The sequence below is a fragment of the Plectropomus leopardus genome, chromosome 10 (genome assembly GCF_026936395.1).
Source record: "Plectropomus leopardus strain MGB_pleo_1.0 chromosome 10, ASM2693639v1, whole genome shotgun sequence".
Lineage (NCBI taxonomy): Eukaryota > Metazoa > Chordata > Actinopteri > Perciformes > Serranidae > Plectropomus > Plectropomus leopardus.
The window spans coordinates 913,352-932,295 of NC_142185.1; the positions used below are offsets into that span (position 1 = coordinate 913,352).

The 18,944-nt window shown below is 45.9% G+C and overlaps 1 protein-coding gene across 3 annotated transcripts in view; it reads right to left on the minus strand.

The window, feature by feature from the left end:
• Window positions 1-689: 689 nt before the first annotated feature.
• nmi (N-myc (and STAT) interactor) overlaps window positions 690-18,944 on the minus strand; it is a 56,758-nt gene continuing 38,503 nt past the window's right edge. For 2 of the 3 annotated variants that reach the window (XM_088082825.1, XM_088082824.1), the window contains exons 8-10: window positions 16,830-17,016; window positions 14,326-14,429; window positions 690-2,483 (exon numbers count right to left, since the gene is read on the minus strand). In XM_088082825.1, coding sequence (XP_087938951.1) covers window positions 2,298-2,483; window positions 14,326-14,429; window positions 16,830-17,016 — 477 coding nt within the window. In that variant the 3' untranslated portion in view covers window positions 690-2,297. The remainder of the gene's footprint in view (window positions 2,484-14,325; window positions 14,430-16,829; window positions 17,017-18,944) is intronic. The other variant, XM_088082826.1, reaches the window with a different exon arrangement.

An 18,944-nucleotide genomic window follows, 5' to 3' on the forward strand; every position in this document is an offset into this window, starting at 1 on the left:
AGGTGTCGAAGCACTCTCTCATGCCGCTGGCCAGCGTCCGCTGCTGCACTGACTCTAGACTCCGTCTCTGTTGTTCTCTGCTCCAACTTCGCCAGACGCTGTCCAAGATCCATTACCGACTCTTCTAGCCTCGTTAATGAGGCTTTAGTTTCAGTGAATGAGTTTTGATTCTCTTGCCTTAACTCCTTCAATTCTCGGAGAATCTCCGCCACGTCCATTATGCTCACGTTTCCGCACGACTCCTCTGGGAAAGATGGCAGCCTCTTTTTGTTGCTGTCTCGTTCATGTGATTCTTGATGTTTCCCCATGTTCCTTCTAACTTTAGACAATGTCATTTTCATCCACTAACTTTTCACCGCACAATTTTACTCAAATTACTGCTTTTTAACCTTCTAAACAGCTAACCACGGCTGAATTTTTAGGGAGCAAACACCCCGTGCGTGTGTCTCAAAGCATGACGTCACCGGAAGTCGCTTCTGCTGTTTTAATAAAAACAACAACTCATCATTTGATTCATTATTCATCACCTTTGTTGTGTTGAATGGCATATTTTTAAAGTTAGAAACATGTCAGAGTAATAAAAATAAATCAACTGTTAAGAACTCATTGGCTTTATCAATTACTGCACAGTGTAGTTTGGTTGACAGGTTGCCCCTCACAACTTGTTGTATATATGTCGCAGGAACAGATTTAATGGAGAAGAGAGGGAAAAAACTTTATTCAAAAGGACAGGCAGAAAAGGAATTCAGTACAAACAGCTCACTTTTATGAAGTCACATGATGCCATGTATAGGATGTAATAGGACTTCCCTTAACACCAGGTTACTGTGTAAATGGTCACTTACTGTTTATATGACTTGTCACTGTACCACTGTATGTATGTATCCACAGTCTCAGTAGCTAAAAAACACAGTTCCTGTGATGATTCAGCATTAGTTTTTTTAATGATCACAGTGCAGAGTAGAAGAGAAAGTTTAAGAAAAGTTCAAACCATGCACATTGCTAGCCTAGAACACTGTTGGCAGGGAAACAGAGTGAAAACAGTGCAGTTTGAATAGCGCAGGTGGCAGCGGGAACATGCTGATGAAAATGCAGGTGAGACAATAAAATATGAAATCCAGTGTCACTAACAGATCTGTGAAATTAATGCTGTAATACATTCCTTTTCCCACATGGCAAGAATTAAAAATGAATTGAGGACAAAAAATGAGTCAAAAACATTTGAGCTCTTTATCAATATTGGCTATTGAGTCAGAACTTGACTCAAATGATGTGGTAGAGGAGTTTTCAAGGAGTAAGGTCAGACAGAAAACCATGGCATAAGGTAGGCCTACTTCTACATTCTCATTCTGGTGTACCCTAATTTTTCTAAAAGTAATCATTCTGAATCATAGAAATTTATTGGTGGGTGTGGTGTGGCATGTGCTTGTATATTACATTTAGTCTCACAATGTAGGTATTAATGCATTGATATTTTTGCTGCTAGCCAAGGACAGTATTACTGCAAACATGTTGTGTAAATACTGTATGGCAGATCTACTGGTGTTGTAATTTAGGATCAGCAGCAGCTGAATACTCCTAAATACTTCTTTAGTTTTATAACAATATTCATAACAACATTATTTTGTGGGATCTGTCTCTCGACCACCTAGACTTAACTTACTGTAAGACCCACTCAAGATTTAACCTTGAATGAAGAAAAAAAACCCACTGTGAACGGAGTCAACAACCTCTGAACACTGAGAGCTTCTAAACACTGAGGGGAGCAGGATCAACATGTTTTAAAGGGTACTGTGTAGCATTTAACCAATCTCACCATTTTCTTTATGAAATATGTGATTACAGTGATGGTGACACTGCCAAACCCGGCTTTGACACAGGACCAGGCTTCTATATACAACCAGGCTGTGACATCACCTTTCAGGGTGTTTGCACTTCTCTGCATATATTTCCTGATTCTTAGACTGTATTAAAAATCATATAATAGTTCCTAGGGCCCTGATGGCCTTGGTTTTGACACCCTACCAAAACAGCCCTCATTATGTGATATAAAATCTAATCAAATCCAATGCCTTTACTGAAAACACAGACATGTAATCCATTCATTTTCTAATCTAATTCTTAGCAATACAACAAATAAGAGTAATTTCCACAATATATTCATATGCTATCTATTACAAAAATGATTTTTTATTTCAAACAATCATGAGAGACAGACAGATTCCAAAGGGATGTGGGGGAGCTCTTTGTACTTTGCGTAGGTGTGGCAGCTGTAGGTTTGGCTCGTGCTCCTTCAGTCAGTCCTCAGAGAAAAAGGCCTGCAGAGCTTTCCCCCTGGAGATGTACTTGATACTCTGGATCTCACCACCATAGTTGCTGGGTTTCTGAAAGTGGATCTCAAGGTGGTCCTGCAGGTCCTCCTCATCCTCCTTATCCTTTATGTCATCCAGGAGGATGGTACGCCTTGGAGAGCCACAGAAGGTCTGAAATAAATCACCAGTATCTGTTTAGTCATCACTCTGTGCAACACAGTTTGTCTCCTTTAGAGTCTCACGAGGGCAGGGACAGTGATGACACCCCTGACAGCCCTTTATCTGGATTCGATCCATTCAGATTGAATACTAAGGGGACAATTTGCCTTCAGTTTTTTATGCTAACTGCTGACTAATATCACAGGTGAGTAATGCACACTTCAGTGTCATCTTTTAAACATTACTGAAAAAGTAATGTTTAAAGTAGTACAGCTGTAAAGTAAAGGGGTTTGGAGCCTTTCCCAGCTGTTATTGGGCGAGAGGTGAGGTACACCCTGGACAGGTCGCTAGACTGTCACAGGGCTGGCATATAGACAAAGAGACAGACAACCATTCATGTTCACATTCACACCCACAGGGACTTTAGAGTCGCCAGTTTAGCTGACCTGCTTGTCTTTGGGATGCTAGAGCTAGAGCATACATTCTTTTACTGTTTATTGCAGGTAGTTTCGTTCGTTTAATGTAATGTGGCTGAAACGGGCTGTGTTTGAACCCAGATGCAGTACGCCAAAACTCAGAGTTAGTTGGTAATGACTTTTATTGAAACCAACACAAACGAAGAGCAGCTCACAGATATTCAGTTCGTTCTTCTGGCGGTTAGCCCAAACAATGTCTCTGGGAATCCCACGAAGCGAAGACACGAAGCTTGAACCTACTGTGGCTGGAGAACAGGAAACCCCGTAGCTCGACGAGCCGACAACACGTGTGGGAATGTTGTCGGGGATAGCGCTGAATCGTGGTCGGGGACAGGCAGAGGATCCGTAGCCGGGAAAACAGTCCGAAAGAACAACGGTACCGTCGAGGAGCAGGCAGGAGGATCGTCGTGGTCGAGCGGTGAGGTCTTTGCCAGAGGAGCCGTCAGATTTCCGGAACGCCGGAGCGAAGCATGTGGTCGGGGACAGAAGGCAGGTAGGTACACGGGGAAGCAGGCACAGAGAGCTGGTCGGAAACAGGCTGGGTCGGCAACGGGAAATCTGGCAGGAAAACGCTGGAGAGTCGTGCATAGTGCAGAGGAACAATATGGCAGTGAGTGAACGTGTTGGAGTGTCTTAAATACTGGACTGATTGATGATGAGCTGCAGCTGTGGGAGAGCAGGCTGCAGCAGTGGGCGTGGCTGGCAGGTAGAGCAGGTCAGAGTGAGGTGAGTGGAAAAATACTGGCAGTGAAGGGGAGGAGGAGAATGCAGGAACCATGACAGAACCCCCCCCCAAGGGACAGCCCATGACGTCCCAAACCAGAGTCACAGAAGCCGGGCGGGCGGAGGGGGCCCGGAGGAGGGTCAGAACTCCTCGGAGACGTCAGAACCAAAGTCGTCGCTGTCGTCATCAGAAGGAGGACCACCCTCTAGCGGCGACTCGGAACCCCTCGGGAAGGTCCCCAACCCCGAAGGTCCAGGAACAGGAGACGGAGGACAGGCAGAAACAGAGGACCCACGACCGGAAACAGCACGGGACGGCTGGTCTGGATGGTGCCGATGGAAATCCTCGATGAGCTGGTGGTCCAGGATCTGCCGAGCCGGAACCCAGGACCGCTCCTCCGGACCGAACCCCTCCCAATCAACAAGGTACTGGAGACCCCTGCCGCGGCAGTGGCGGAACTCTGGAGGGTGTTATGGGCGAACTCCATCCACAGGAGCTGTGATGACCAGGAGGCAGGGTGAGTGGATGCCATGCAGCGTAACGCCGTCTCCATCTCCTGGTTCATCCGTTCTGTCTGTCCATTCGATTGCGGGTGATACCCCGAGGACAGGCTGGTGGACGCCCCCAGGAGCCGGCAGAACTCCCTCCAGAACGCTGAAGTGAACTGGGGGCCCCGATCGGAGACCACATCAGCAGGGATACCGTGCAACCGGACCACATGCTCCAGTAGCAATCCCGCTGTCTCCTTGGCTGAGGGGAGCTTGGATAGGGGCACAAAATGTGCCATTTTGCTGAACCGGTCTACCATTGTCAGGATTGTGGTGTTGCCACCCGACAGTGGCAGACCGGTAACGAAGTCCAGAGCGATGTGGGACCAGGGGCGATGAGGAACAGGAAGTGGGTGCAGATGGCCGGCAGGAGCTTGGCGAGGGGTCTTACATTGATTGCAGACAGGACAGGAGTTCACAAAGTCTTTGGTGTCGTTGACCAATGTGGGCCACCAGAACCGTCGTTGCAGGACCTCCCTGGTACGAGTGATCCCAGGGTGACAGGTAAGACGAGAAGAATGGGCCCACTGTAACACCTCTGACCTGAACTCTTCAGGAACAAACAGGCGGTTCTGGGGGCAGGAACTGGGACCCGGCTGTTGCTCCAATGCCGACATGATGCGTTCTTCAATCTCCCAGGTAAGAGGTGCCAGGAGACGAGATGCAGGAAGAATGCTGTCAGGGAGGGGTGAGGCCTCTTCCTCCTCCAGGAACTGATGGGACAGAGCGTCGGGCTTGATGTTGCGGGAACCCGGACGATATGAGAGGGTGAATGAGAAGCGAGCGAAGAACAGGGCCCAACGAGCCTGGCGAGAATTGAGTCTTTTGGCGGTTCGGATGTACTCTAGGTTCTTATGGTCAGTCCATACGAGGAAGGGAACCCTGGTGCCTTCCAGCCAATGTCGCCATTCCTCCAGCGCCAACTTAACCGCCAGTAGCTCGCGGTTGCCGATGTCGTAGTTGCGCTCTGCTGGCGACAGTCGACGGGAGAAGAAAGCGCATGGATGCAGCTTCCCATCCTCAGCCGAGCGTTGGGAGAGGACAGCTCCCATCTCCACATCCGAGGCGTCGACCTCCACCACGAACTGTCCTTCAGGATCGGGGATGAGGAGAATGGGAGCAGAACTGAAGTGCCCCTTGAGGTGTTGAAAGGCGCCGTCAGCTTCAGGAGACCAGCGGAATCGAACTTTAGATGAGGTAAGTGCTGTGAGGGGGGCTGCCACCGTGCTGTACCCACGAATGAATCTTCTGTAGAAGTTGGCAAACCCCAGGAATCGTTGCAGCTGTTTGCGGGAATCGGGAACAGGCCATGAGGTCACGGCGGAGACCTTTGCGGGGTCCATCTCCATCCGATTGTGGCCGATGATGTAACCAAGAAAGGAAACAGAGGATGCGTGGAAGTCACATTTCTCCGCCTTCACAAACAGGGAGTTCTTGAGGAGGAGCTGCAGAACAGTCTGAACATGATGGATGTGTTCTTGTTTGGACCGGGAAAAAATCAGAATGTCGTCCAAATATACGAAAACAAATTTGTTAAGATAGTCTCTGAGAACGTCGTTAATCAGGGACTGAAAGACTGCAGGAGCATTGGTGAGCCCGAACGGCATCACCAAATACTCATAGTGTCCCGTGGGAGTGTTGAAGGCCGTCTTCCACTCGTCCCCCTCACGGATACGGACCAGGTGGTAAGCGTTGCGAAGATCGAGTTTGGTAAAGATGGTTGCCCCTTGTAATAGTTCAAACACTGAGGCTATGAGGGGGAGGGGGTAACGATTCTTAACCGTGATCTCGTTCAACCCCCTATAGTCAATGCAGGGCCGCAGGGACCCGTCCTTCTTTCCCACAAAGAAGAACCCGGCCCCGGCAGGAGATGAGGACGGCCGGATGATACCACTAGCTAGAGAGTCTCTGATGTAGGTGTCCATGGCCTCTCTTTCTGGTGCGGAGAGAGAGTAGAGCCGACCCTTAGGAGGGGCCGCTCCGGGAAGAAGATCAATGGCGCAGTCATAGGAACGGTGGGGCGGCAGAGAGGTGGCCCTGGCCTTGTTAAACACCTCCCTGTAGTCATGGTACTCTGTGGGCACCCCTGTGAGATCTGGGGTGGCGCAGGAGTGGGTGATCGCCCTGGGTGGTTTCCGTCGCTGGAGACAGATCTGTTGGCACGAGGGACTCCATGCCACAATCGAGCCGGTGGACCAGTCAATATGAGGATTGTGACGACGGAGCCCTCCCCCAGCGCTGCTCCCTCCTCCTCGCTTGAATCCGCCTGTCCAGTCTCGTGGTCAGTTCGATGAGACCGTCGAGAGAATGAGGGAGGTCAAAAGAAACCAGCTCATCTTTGATGTATGGTGCTAGCCCATTGAGAAAGGCGTCGCACTGGGCGGCCGAATTCCAGTCACTCTGTCGAGCGTGAGTTCTGAAATCAATAGCGAAGTCGGCGACCGTCCGACTTCCTTGTTGCTGATTCAGTAGCCCCCCGGAGGCGTCAGGACCCAAAGACACGGGACCAAACACTTTCCGTAGCTCATCTGCGAAGGCTTGAAACAAAACACAGGCTGGTGTACCTCTCTCCCACTCTGCTGTTCCCCATAGTCGTGCTCGGCCAGTGAGATGATTCATCGCTAAGGCCACTTTGGCTCCCTCGGTGGCGAATGTGTGCGGCTGCAGAGCAAACAGGATGGAGCAGTTGGTTATGTACGGATTGCAGCCCTCTGGATCTCCAGCGTACCGTTCGGGTGCCCCAACCCGGGGTTCAGGAGCGGAAACGGGGGATAACGCCGGCCTGGGAGCCGGCTGGACAGGACTCGAACCAGGAGCGGCATGCTGGGTCAACGTAGTTGCCATCTATTGAACCTGGTTTGCCAGCAGGGTTAACGCTCGCTCCAACGCCGAAGCCGAATGACGAGCCTCCGCTGCGTTGGAAGAGAGCTGTGCCTCATGCTGCTGGAGCATTCCCTCAACGCGGGCTAGGCGAGACTGTAGAGTGTTGGAGTCTGCTGGGTCCATGTTTGGCCAGATTGTACTGAAACGGGCTGTGTTTGAACCCAGATGCAGTACGCCAACACTCAGAGTTAGTTGGTAATGACTTTTATTGAAACCAACACAAACGAAGAGCAGCTCACAGATATTCAGTTCGTTCTTCTGGCGGTTAGCCCAAACAATGTCTCTGGGAATCCCACGAAGCGAAGACACGAAGCTTGAACCTACTGTGGCTGGAGAACAGGAAACCCCGTGGCTCGACGAGCCGACAACACGTGTGGGAATGTTGTCGGGGATAGCGCTGAATCGTGGTCGGGGACAGGCAGAGGATCCGTAGCCGGGAAAACAGTCCGAAAGAACAACGGTACCGTCGAGGAGCAGGCAGGAGGATCGTCGTGGTCGAGCGGTGAGGTCTTTGCCAGAGGAGCCGTCAGATTTCCGGAACGCCGGAGCGAAGCACGTGGTCGGGGACAGAAGGCAGGTAGGTACACGGGGAAGCAGGCACAGAGAGCTGGTCGGAAACAGGCTGGGTCGGCAACGGGAAATCTGGCAGGAAAACGCTGGAGAGTCGTGCATAGTGCAGAGGAACAATCTGGCAGTGAGTGAACGTGTTGGAGTGTCTTAAATACTGGACTGATTGATGATGAGCTGCAGCTGTGGGAGAGCAGGCTGCAGCAGTGGGCGTGGCTGGCAGGTAGAGCAGGTCAGAGTGAGGTGAGTGGAAAAATACTGGCAGTGAAGGGGAGGAGGAGAATGCAGTAACCATGACAGTGGCCATTTTTTATATGTTGTCTGTGGACTGTTTGTGTCATGTCCTGTGGACTGTTCTTTGAGATGCCTGTGTAGCTGTTTTTTATGGTGCCTGCTTTAGGACTACAGATGAAATTTAGCAATTGCGCTGATTCCAGCATATTTACATTGACTCCACATAGAAGGACCCTCACTAAAGCAAACAGACTTATTTTATTATATTCCATTTTTATCCAAATATCCCCCTAAATCTTACACACTGGAGCTTTAAGTCAAAACATACCCCAACATTATTTGACTTTCTCAGTAAGAATAATAAAAAGATAACGATCTGACTTTTCATATCATAAATGTAATACAATTAATACATACAAAAAAGTTACCCAGGCTTAAATACCAGTGGACTAAAAACAATTGGTATTATGTTCAACTGGGCATCAGTTGGCGTGTGCGTGGCAGGGATGAGCGCATTTAGTGTGATTTAATACTGAAAGCTACTGATTTAGTAATGATGCCTTAAACACACCACACACACGCACACGCACACACACACACACACACACACACACACACACACACACACAGCTGTGGCACAGAGGTAGAGTGGGTCGTCCTCTAATCGGTAGGTCAGCGGTCCCTTTCTCCTCCGGGCAACATGTCGAAATATCCTTGGGCAAGATACTGAACCCCAAATTGCTCCCGATGTGCATAGGTATGAATGGTTACTACCTAGTAGGTGGCACCTTGTACAGTAGCCTCTGCCACCACTGTGTGAATGTGTGTGTGAACGGGTGAATGTGACATGTCCTGTGAAAGCGCTTTGAGTGGTCGGAAAGACTAGAAAAGCACTATAAAAGTACAGCCCATTTACGCACGTCACTCCCAAATGTGTTATAGTACTTTTGAATAACATTTGTGCCAAAACAGCTGTTAGCTTTTCCTGCTCTGGCTTTGAGACAATGGACAGAGAGCACAGCTGAGTCAGCAAACACGCCATTCCTCCTCAGCTGCTGGGACCAACTGATGCTGGTGCTGATGAGCTATAGCATTTATTAGCACACAAACTGTAAACTCTACTGTACAGTCACTTATATCTGCATGGCTAAACTCTTCTCTGCTCCAATGGCTCTCTTAAAGGACACTGGTCTAGTAGCACACAGCCTTTCCTCACATCTGTGCTTAGGGAAATGTTTGCAGAGCATCAGAGTTTGGACCCCCTGCCTCAGAGACAGTTTTTTCCCCCAGATATTGTTGATGCTGAAATTGGTTTTATTATAAACTGCTCTGGTTTTAATTGTATGCTGCTATCATTTTATTCTCAGGTTAATTATTATTATTAGGTGTGAATGCGAAGCATTCACAACCTATGTTCTTCTATTGCACATATATTGGCACTTCATAACTTCAACATACTTCAACCTACAAACTCCATTCAAACTTAAAAATATTCATCTCAATCAGGACATTATTGCTTCCTTTCAACTTCTTCATATCATTCATACTTTTATGAAATATTCAACGTTTTTTCTGCCATTTTTCCCCATTCAAATGAATGGGCATAGTGTTCAAACTTGCCAAAAGTTCAACTTTCTTCAAGCAGTTTCAAAACCTTTATCCTGCTTCATACATTCACCCACAAACTTTATTCCACCATTGAAATATTCCACATATTGTCTTCATTCATATTGGCATACAATTTTCAAATATCATTAATACTTTTTGAAATGTTCAAACTTGTTTGAAACTTTGTCAAAATGCTAATTTCAAGATTTAACATTGGTGTCTATGGGAAAGAATGTTCAATCTTGAAACCGATCACCTTTTTTCAAGCAACTTCAAACTGCTTCTCCTCCTTCATACTTTCATGTTAAAATTTAATTCCACCTTTAAAATATTCCACATAATGTCTTTATTAGAGACATGATACAGCTTTTCAATATCGTTTATAGTTTTTGAAATATTCAAACTTGTTTTCAAACTTTGTCAAGATGCCAAAATCAAGATTTAACATTGGTCCCTATGGCAGAGAATGCTTACATCTAGAGTGAAGGACACCAGCTGTCAGAATGCAGCCAGCCTCCTAAACATTGCTCTTTCTCTTGCCAGGGCACCTACAGCTGTTGCTAGTCACACACCATCTTGGGTGACAATATAGTAAAAATCATGCTTTTTCCTCAATACCTCAATGTAAAATAATTCAAGACATCTCTGCAGGGCAGCAGTTCAGTCTCACATGTTAAACTTTTTAGACACAAAATTTACACAGACGTTCCTCTGGCTGTCGTCTCTTTAACAGTATATGTCTGTGACTTGGAGGTATTGTCATTGACTGAGGGCCAGGTGATTGGCCCTCAGATTGGATGTTCACCTCAAATCTCTGACATAAACAGGCAGATCCAGCACCTCACCCAGCAGTGACTGTTTTTTTCTAACAAATTCAAGCAAGCATCGCAGTGTAACGTCAGCGTTTTGTATATGACAATATATCCTTTTTGCCATCACTCTCTCGCTCTACCAACAACTCACACACACACACACACACACACACACACAGAGTTTTATGCAATACACATTTTTATGCTATATACTTGTCCCTGTACAAATAAAGGGTTTCTGGTAAATACTGGACTATTTTTTACACTTATTACACAATTTAATTGTGTCCCTCATGTATTTGCCAAGATTGTTGTCCTTCTCCTTCGGATTCTTCTCCTCCTTCTGAAGAACTCTAACTTCTTCCTATGTAAGAAAATAAACCAAACTTGACACATAGGCCAAGCCCAATGTTAAACTCCCTCAAAAGGAATTAGGGGCCAGTAGTCCTGATATTGGCACAACAGCAACTGTTACAAGTTCACACTACGTAGCATCTTCAGACTGTCCTACTCAAACTCACTACAACATCTACACAATGTCCTACACAAACAAACTACACAGCATACTGGTCAAAGGGATGTGGGTGAAGGTTCGCCCAAATCCTCAGACTCTGCCTCCTCTACGGAGGACATGAAGGCTGGGTTAAGGAGCTCCTCAAAATGCTCCTTGCACTACTCAACAATATCTCCAGTCTGGGTCAGCAAGTCTCCTTCCCTACTGAGTACAGCCTGGGACAAGCCCGCCTGTCCCTTTTGGAGACGTCTCATGGTTTGCCAGAATGTCCTTGAGGCCAACTGAAAGTCCTCCTCCATGGCCCTCCCAAACTCCTCCCACACCTGAGTTTTTGCTTTGGCGACTACTTCAGCTGCAGTCCTTTTTTGCCAACCAGGAGACCCCCAAGCTAATAAAGCCCGAAAGGCCTCCTTCTTCAGCCTGATGGCCTCCTTCGGTTGCTGCCACGACAGATACCAACAACCTTGAGACCACAGCCTCTAGCAGCCATTTCCACAATGGAGGTTTTGAACATGGACCACTCAGATTCCATGTCCCCAACCTCCACCGGGATGCATGAAAAGTTCTTTTGGAGGTGTGAGTTGAAGATCTCTTGGACAGGGGCCTCCACCAGACGTTCCCAGTTCACCCTCAATACATGCTTGGGTCTTCCAGGTCTGTCCGGGAGCCTCTCCTGCCACCATATCCAACTCACCAACAGGTGGTGATCAGTTGCCAGCTCTGCTCCTCTCTCGAGTGCCCAAGACATGATGATGATATGACCACAAAGTCAACCTACGATCTTTGGCCTAGGGATATCTGGTACCAAGTACACTTATGAACATCCCTATGCTAGAACATGGTGTTTGTTATGGACAGTCCATGACTTGCACTCTACACACTGTCCCACACAAACACACTACACAACATCTACACACTGTCCTAAGCAAACACACTACACAACATCTATACACTGTGCCACACTGTCCCACGCAAGCACACTATACATCTACACACCCTCCCACACAAACTCACTATACGACATCTACACACTGTCTCACACAGTCACTACACAGCATCTACATGCTATCCCACACAGTCACTACACATCTATACACTGTCTCACACAAACTCACTGCACAAAATCTACACACTGTCTCATACAAACTCACTACACAACTACACACTGTCCCACACAAACTCCCTACATAACATCTACACACTGTCCCACACAAACACACTACACCGAGTCTACACAATGTCCCACACAAACTAACTACACGACATCTACACACTGTCCCATACAAACTCACTACACAACATCTACATACTGTCCCACAAACTCACTACACAACATCTACACACTGTCCAATACAAATTAACTGCAAAACATTTACACACTAACCCATGCAAACTCACTACACATCATCTACACACTGTCCCACACAAAGTCACTACACAGCATCTACACTCTGTCCCACACAGTTACTACACAACAGCTACACACTGTCCCACACAAACACACTACACAGAATCTACACACTGTCCCACAGTCACTACACAGCATCTACACGCTACCCCACACAGTCACTACACATCTATACACTGTCCCACACAAACGCACTACACATTATCTACACACTGTCCCACACAAACACACTGCACAGCATCGACACACTGTCTCACACAAACTCACTACACAAAATCTACACACTGTCTCATACAAACTCCCTACACAACATCTACACACTGTCCCACACAAACACACTACACAACATCTACACACTGTCCCACACAAACACACTACACCGAATCTACACAATGTCCCACACAAACTAACTACATGACATCTACACACTGTCCCATACAAACTAACTACACAACATCTACATACTGTCCCACATACTCACTACACAACATCTACACACTGTCCAATACAAATTAACTGCAAAACATTTACACACTAACCCATGCAAACTCACTACACATCATCTATACACTGTCCCACAGAAAAACACACTACACAGCATCTACACACTGTCCCACACAGTCACTACACAGTATCTACACACTGTACCACACAGTCACTACACAACTACACACTGTCCCACACAAACTTACTACACAACATCTACACACTGTCCCACACAAATTAACTACACAACATCTGCACACTGTCCCATACAAACTCACTACACAACATCTACATACTGTCCCACAAACTCACTAAACAACATCTACACACTGTCCAATGCAAGCTCTCTACACAGTATCTACACACTGTACCACACAGTCACTACACAACTACACACTGTCCCACACAAACTAACTACACAACATCTACACACTGTCCCATACAAACTCACTACACATCTACATACTGTCCCACAAACTCACTACACAACATTTACACACTGTCCCATGCAAGCTCACTACACAGCATCTACACACTGTCCCACGCAAACTCACTACAAAACATCTACACTGTCCCATACAAACTAACTTCAAAACATCTACACACTAACCCACACAAACCCACTACACAACATCTAGGCACTGTCCCACACAAGCTCACTGCACAGCATCTACACACTGTCCCACACAGACTCACTACACAACATCTACACACTGTCGCACACAAGCTCACTACACAGCATCTACACACTGTCCCACACAAACTCACCACACAGCATCTGCACACTGTCCCACACAAACTCACTACACTGTGAGTTGTAGTTAGTAGTGTAGCTGCTTTCTGCTTTTGCAGAAATGCTGGCCAACGTTATGCAAGATACTACACTGCTAAACACCTCATCCTAACATCAGTGTTAGACCCCTGTTTCAAGACAGAGTGGGTGGTCCGAAATGAGTCTGTGTGCAACAGACCCCAAAACAGTCCCCAAATCCTCAGCAAAACCAAAAAGAGCTTGCCTGTTGGGGTCCCATTTCAGCGAGAAGCAGCGCTTACCTGGAAACACCAAAGGTGAAGTCGAAAAGTATCTCTCCTCCCCGAGAGAAAATCTGAATGCAGATGTTATTGTGGCAATTATTTTTTTTAAATACTGTGTGTGTGGAGGAAACTATGCATTTCTAAAGATACCTATGTACATGTAGACTAAGCCTTAAACACATTATTAAGATCTTTTCAAGGTTTAATGATTTCTGGTCTGGAAAGTTGCACTGATTGACCTTTTTTTTTTTCTTGTTTTTACTCCTCAAAATGCCCGGCTCGGATCCACTGCAGTGCAGTAACTACAATTACTTTTTTATTGTCATTTACCATAATTTGCAAAAAATCACATACCTATTTAGGAAATGATCAGTACTGGTATGTTAACATTGTAACAGAAAAGTATTAATATCACATGTGATACAAGAAGACTGTTATAGATACAAGTGCTACTGGATATGTTCCAGGGCATTTTTTTATTTTGTGAGAAAAGCAAAGGCAGGGCAGGAGTGAAGGCTGGATGAGAGCAGAATCTTACACAACCTGAACTGTGTCTTACCTGAAACTTGTGCAGCTGGTATCTATAAATGGGTCCAACCTGCACGTTCACTTCAGAGTCCAGATCCACACAGTACCTTCCTCTCAGGGCCAGACTCTCAGCAACTACACACAAACACACACAAACACACACGCACACTTTAACATTAATACATGTTTGACACACCAATGCTCGGCAAGATTGGATTTCTTTAGATCTAAACGATAGTGCTTCTTCTGAATCCACACCTGATTACACTGATGAAATCCAGCACACTGGAAGTTTTCTGAATCTGACTATGACTTTGTGAATGTCATGGTTCCTGCATCTCCTCCCCCTCACTGCCAGTAAAATTCCACTCACCTTCCTCTGACCTGCTCTACCTGCAAGCCCCGCCCACTGCTGCAGCCTGCTCTCCCCACAGCTGCAGCTCATCAGCAATCAACCCGGTATTTAAGACACTCCAGCCCACACACACATTGCCAGATCGTCCTCTGCAGCATGCATGTCTTTCCAGCACTCTCCAAACAGATCACCCGTTGCCGACTCTGCCTGTCCCCGACCTGCTCTCCTCGCCTGACTCCTCGTGAACCTACCTGCCTTCTGTCCCTGACCACGTGCTTAGTTTCGGCATTCCGGAAATCTGACGGATTCCCTGGTAAAGACCTCTCTGCTCTGTTTCGACGATTCTCCTGCCTGATCCCTGCTGGTACTGTTGTTTCCGTGGACGGACTTCCCGGTAACCGAACCCCTGCCTGCCCTCGACCACCTCTCCGCTCGATCCCCGACAACGCTCACACACGTGTTGTCGGCTCACGGAGCTACGGGGTTTCCTCATCACCAGCCACATTGGGTACAAGCTTCGTGTCTTCGCTTCGTGTGATTCCCAGAGACATTGCTAGGGCTCACAGCTCGAAGAACGAACTCTCAGTCTGTATCCTGTTTTCCATTCGTGTTGGTTATAATAAAAGTTATTACCAACCGCCAGTGAAGTGTACTGTACTGCATCTGGGTCCTCCATACACCCGTTACAGTGAAGCCCAAACAGGAAATAATTTAAACATGTCTTTAAAGAACCAAGTTCTTCAAAGCACCAGGAACTCCCTGCTCATCTGCCAGCGGACACAAGTCTGCCAAATGAAGAACTTTACCATTGGGATCACACCTAAAACAGGTGGAGACATGGAAACAGAGGCTGGCTATTGACTTTGCTAGAGTTACTAAGGTCACACCATTTAAGAGGGTGGGTTTCATGGGAAACTTCTCCACCTTTGAAGACCTGGTGTACACACAGTGAGGGTAACTGAGGGGATTCATTCTAGCCACAAGGAAGATTGTAATGGGAAAAGACACGACTGTTCCTTTATTCTACATAAATCAGAATAATCAACACAATATTTGATTACCTGCAACTGCAGATGGACAGCAAGGGGCTATTATGCTTGTGGTCATTCAACATGAGCAATCTGATCAGTGAATTGCGGAATCCTTACATGCTGCTACTGCACTCATTTGAGAAGACACATACACCTTAGTGTTCGTATGACATTCACTGCATCTCCACCCACACATGCAAAACACACCATGCAGCATTGCAGTGCAGCCTGTGGCAAGTTGCCATGCAATGTGTAAACTGCGGTGGTTGCTCTGATACACTATAATGACATTAGAACCATTAATCTTGATCTGAGGTGAACTGCAGAGGAAGTAAAGTAAATGTTTTGAAATATGCTTGGTGACCACTGCTGAACTGGACCGCCTGAGCCTGAGGAGTTTCAGTCTGAGACATGAGCCTCTTACTTAGTAAATTTGGTGCTCAATACACACATTATAGCTACAAATTCACTCAGAACTGCACTATTTGTAGCCACATTTACACTGCCTGGAATACCATTCTGTTATATACAGAACAACAAGGCGGCATAACATCTAAGAGGGGACAGAGTTGGCTTGCTTCTAAACTGGGAACAGAAGTGGTAGTACTGAAATGAGGTCTATTTAGAAAGTACAGCCGGAAAGATGTGACCATGAGTGGTATGGGTGTGATGTTTTGATTAGGTTTTTTTTGCCGACCACACCCCGGGATTTTTAAAAAGCAGCTGTTAGCAGTTAGCGGCCAACTCAAAGAAGAAGAACAGTAGCTGTAAATGTCCACAAATGGGGAAAACAATGAGATTTAGGAGCTATGTCCCGTCTGAGTAGAGGACAAGATGAGGTGCCATATAGCAGAGATGGTGAATGACATGTTATGCCTTTCTTATTGTTTAGAAAGCTCTGCAGATGCATAAAGCATATGTAACACTAAAGTCCATTTCTCTTGTGTTACATGTCATGCCCATCATGCCTCTGTTGATTGAGGGATGCCGCAATGCAGTGTATAATCACAGAGTGGAGCAGAATGATGCCGCCATTATTAAGTCCTGTGTATTAGTGCAAAGGCAATATAGAGAAGGGACTTTGTTGTCCTATAGCGCCATCTGTGTAAAAGTGGCTTCTGTCTTAGTAAATGCTGCCCAGTGTTGTACCTCCAGGGTGGAGAAAGCTGATGCGTCCTATTCCAGTGTTCTTATTGTAGTCCACACTCTCCACCTCTCCCCCTCCTCTGCTGGGCCGGGAAAAACTCATCTCCAGTCGGTCCTTTATTCTCTCCTCTGGCATGGAAGGGGGGACACTGAAGAGTTTGAGCTCCTTTCTAGAAACATCAAGGTGGACCTATTGATGAGGGCACAAACTCATTACATGAGAGTCAAAGAATACATCAATATTGACTAATTCTTGTGAATATTGATGCCAGGAAACAGTTGAGATGTACTGTTAATTAATATATGGAACATTAGTAAATCCAGCATGAGCTGCATTGACTTGAACAAAACAGTACTAAATAAGAGTTGAGGATGAACTGGTTAGGATGGAGCATACAGAAAAGTCTTCACTGCTGATGAACTTGGAATATTAGGGAAAAAAAACATTCACATGTTGTCAGCTCAACAAAAGCATCAGTGATTGAATTAAGGACATTACTGAACATTATTATTGAATAAAGGACAAATTAAACTAGAATAATAGTAATTTGAAGAAATCAACTTATCAGATATAATCAAAGCATGTTCAGAGTACAGACTTAATTGTTGTCAACTACTGCAATGAAGTCATTTGCCCACGATGCTGTTATTTGAGTGGATTTATGTAAAAATGGAAAAGCAAAGCAAATTTGCAGGGTCAGTAATGTTGCTTTTTAGTTAAAATCCTTGCTCGTCTCATGTTGATTTGCTCTCAGATCTGGAGGTAAAGATAATTACTGCAGCATGACTGCACCATTTTGGGTAATACATACAAGTGGTGTTTGACATGATCAGGGATGTGATTTATCAGTCATACATTAACACCAAATCAGCATATTTTAAAGTATTCAGATGATAAGCTTAAATATCTGTTAGGTAACTAGAGCTGCACCAACAGATGTAAACAATGTTAATAATGCTCTTGAGATTAACACAAAGAAAGCCATCTGGCTCTCATAACATTGAGACTGTTAACCAGAATGAAAAAAAACAGATCAAGGACCACACTTAATCAACAATTATTTTCTTCACCACCTTAGGTCTTTTAAGACAAGTAGAAACATTCTTTTGTTTTGTTACTTCGGTAATGACAAGTGTTCAACAGTATGTAATATTGCATAGTTCAAGTGCTTGTCTACCACTTTACAGTCAAGACTGCTCCACCAAATGAAACTCTGCTTAGAGATAGTATGTCAGCCCCTGGACAAACTCTGAATCTACCCAAAATAACATCATATAAAGGCGACCATCAACACTGTCTCCAACCTTATTATGTTCTTAACAGAGAACATAAATTAATTATCCTGGTACCACCATGCACTGTGACTACCTCTCAGAGGCTCTGTCATGATTCGACTTTTTATCAATTTTTTTTATCAAGATTTTGGCAATATTTTTTTCTACAAGTTCTGTCATAAGCCATTTTTAACCACTTCTTTTAACAGGAAAACGGATTTTAGTTACTAGATGTGGATTTTAACTTGTGTTAAGGACTGTCCATCTGCTAGAACAGTCACAGAAGAGTGAGACCACAGGCCGGCGAGAGCCACTCTACACTGCTCAGCAGTATTCTTTTATCGATCCTGGGATTACTTTTTATCTTTTCGTTTTTAAGTTTTCCATTTTAATGATCATGCCGTGTTATGAGCCACTTCTTAACTGAATCCAGCGATGATGGCTGTGTGTGTGAACTGTGACTGCAAACTCAAATACTCACAGTTAACAGAGGATATCCACTGCCTGAAGACAGAGTTCCAGAAAAAAGACCAGCTGATTTTTAAGCTTTGTTGCTGTAGCACACTCAAAGCACATCTCCTACACTTGGTCTTTCTTTTCGGACTGTCCCTGCCATCTGTTCCCCTCCGTCCCCAGTGTCAGCGATAGTGTCCACTTCAGTGGCCATCCCTCCCTGGCTGCTGTCTATGCAAGCTGGCACTGCGCCAGAGGTTCCAGCCAGCAAGGAGTGGGGGTATCCTTTTATGTGAGAGCTAAATTGTTGCTATGACGATGGCAGTGCATGTAGATGCAACAGCTGGTAGGTCTGCAAATCCTTGCTAATTTCTGGGTATATTTTTGTAT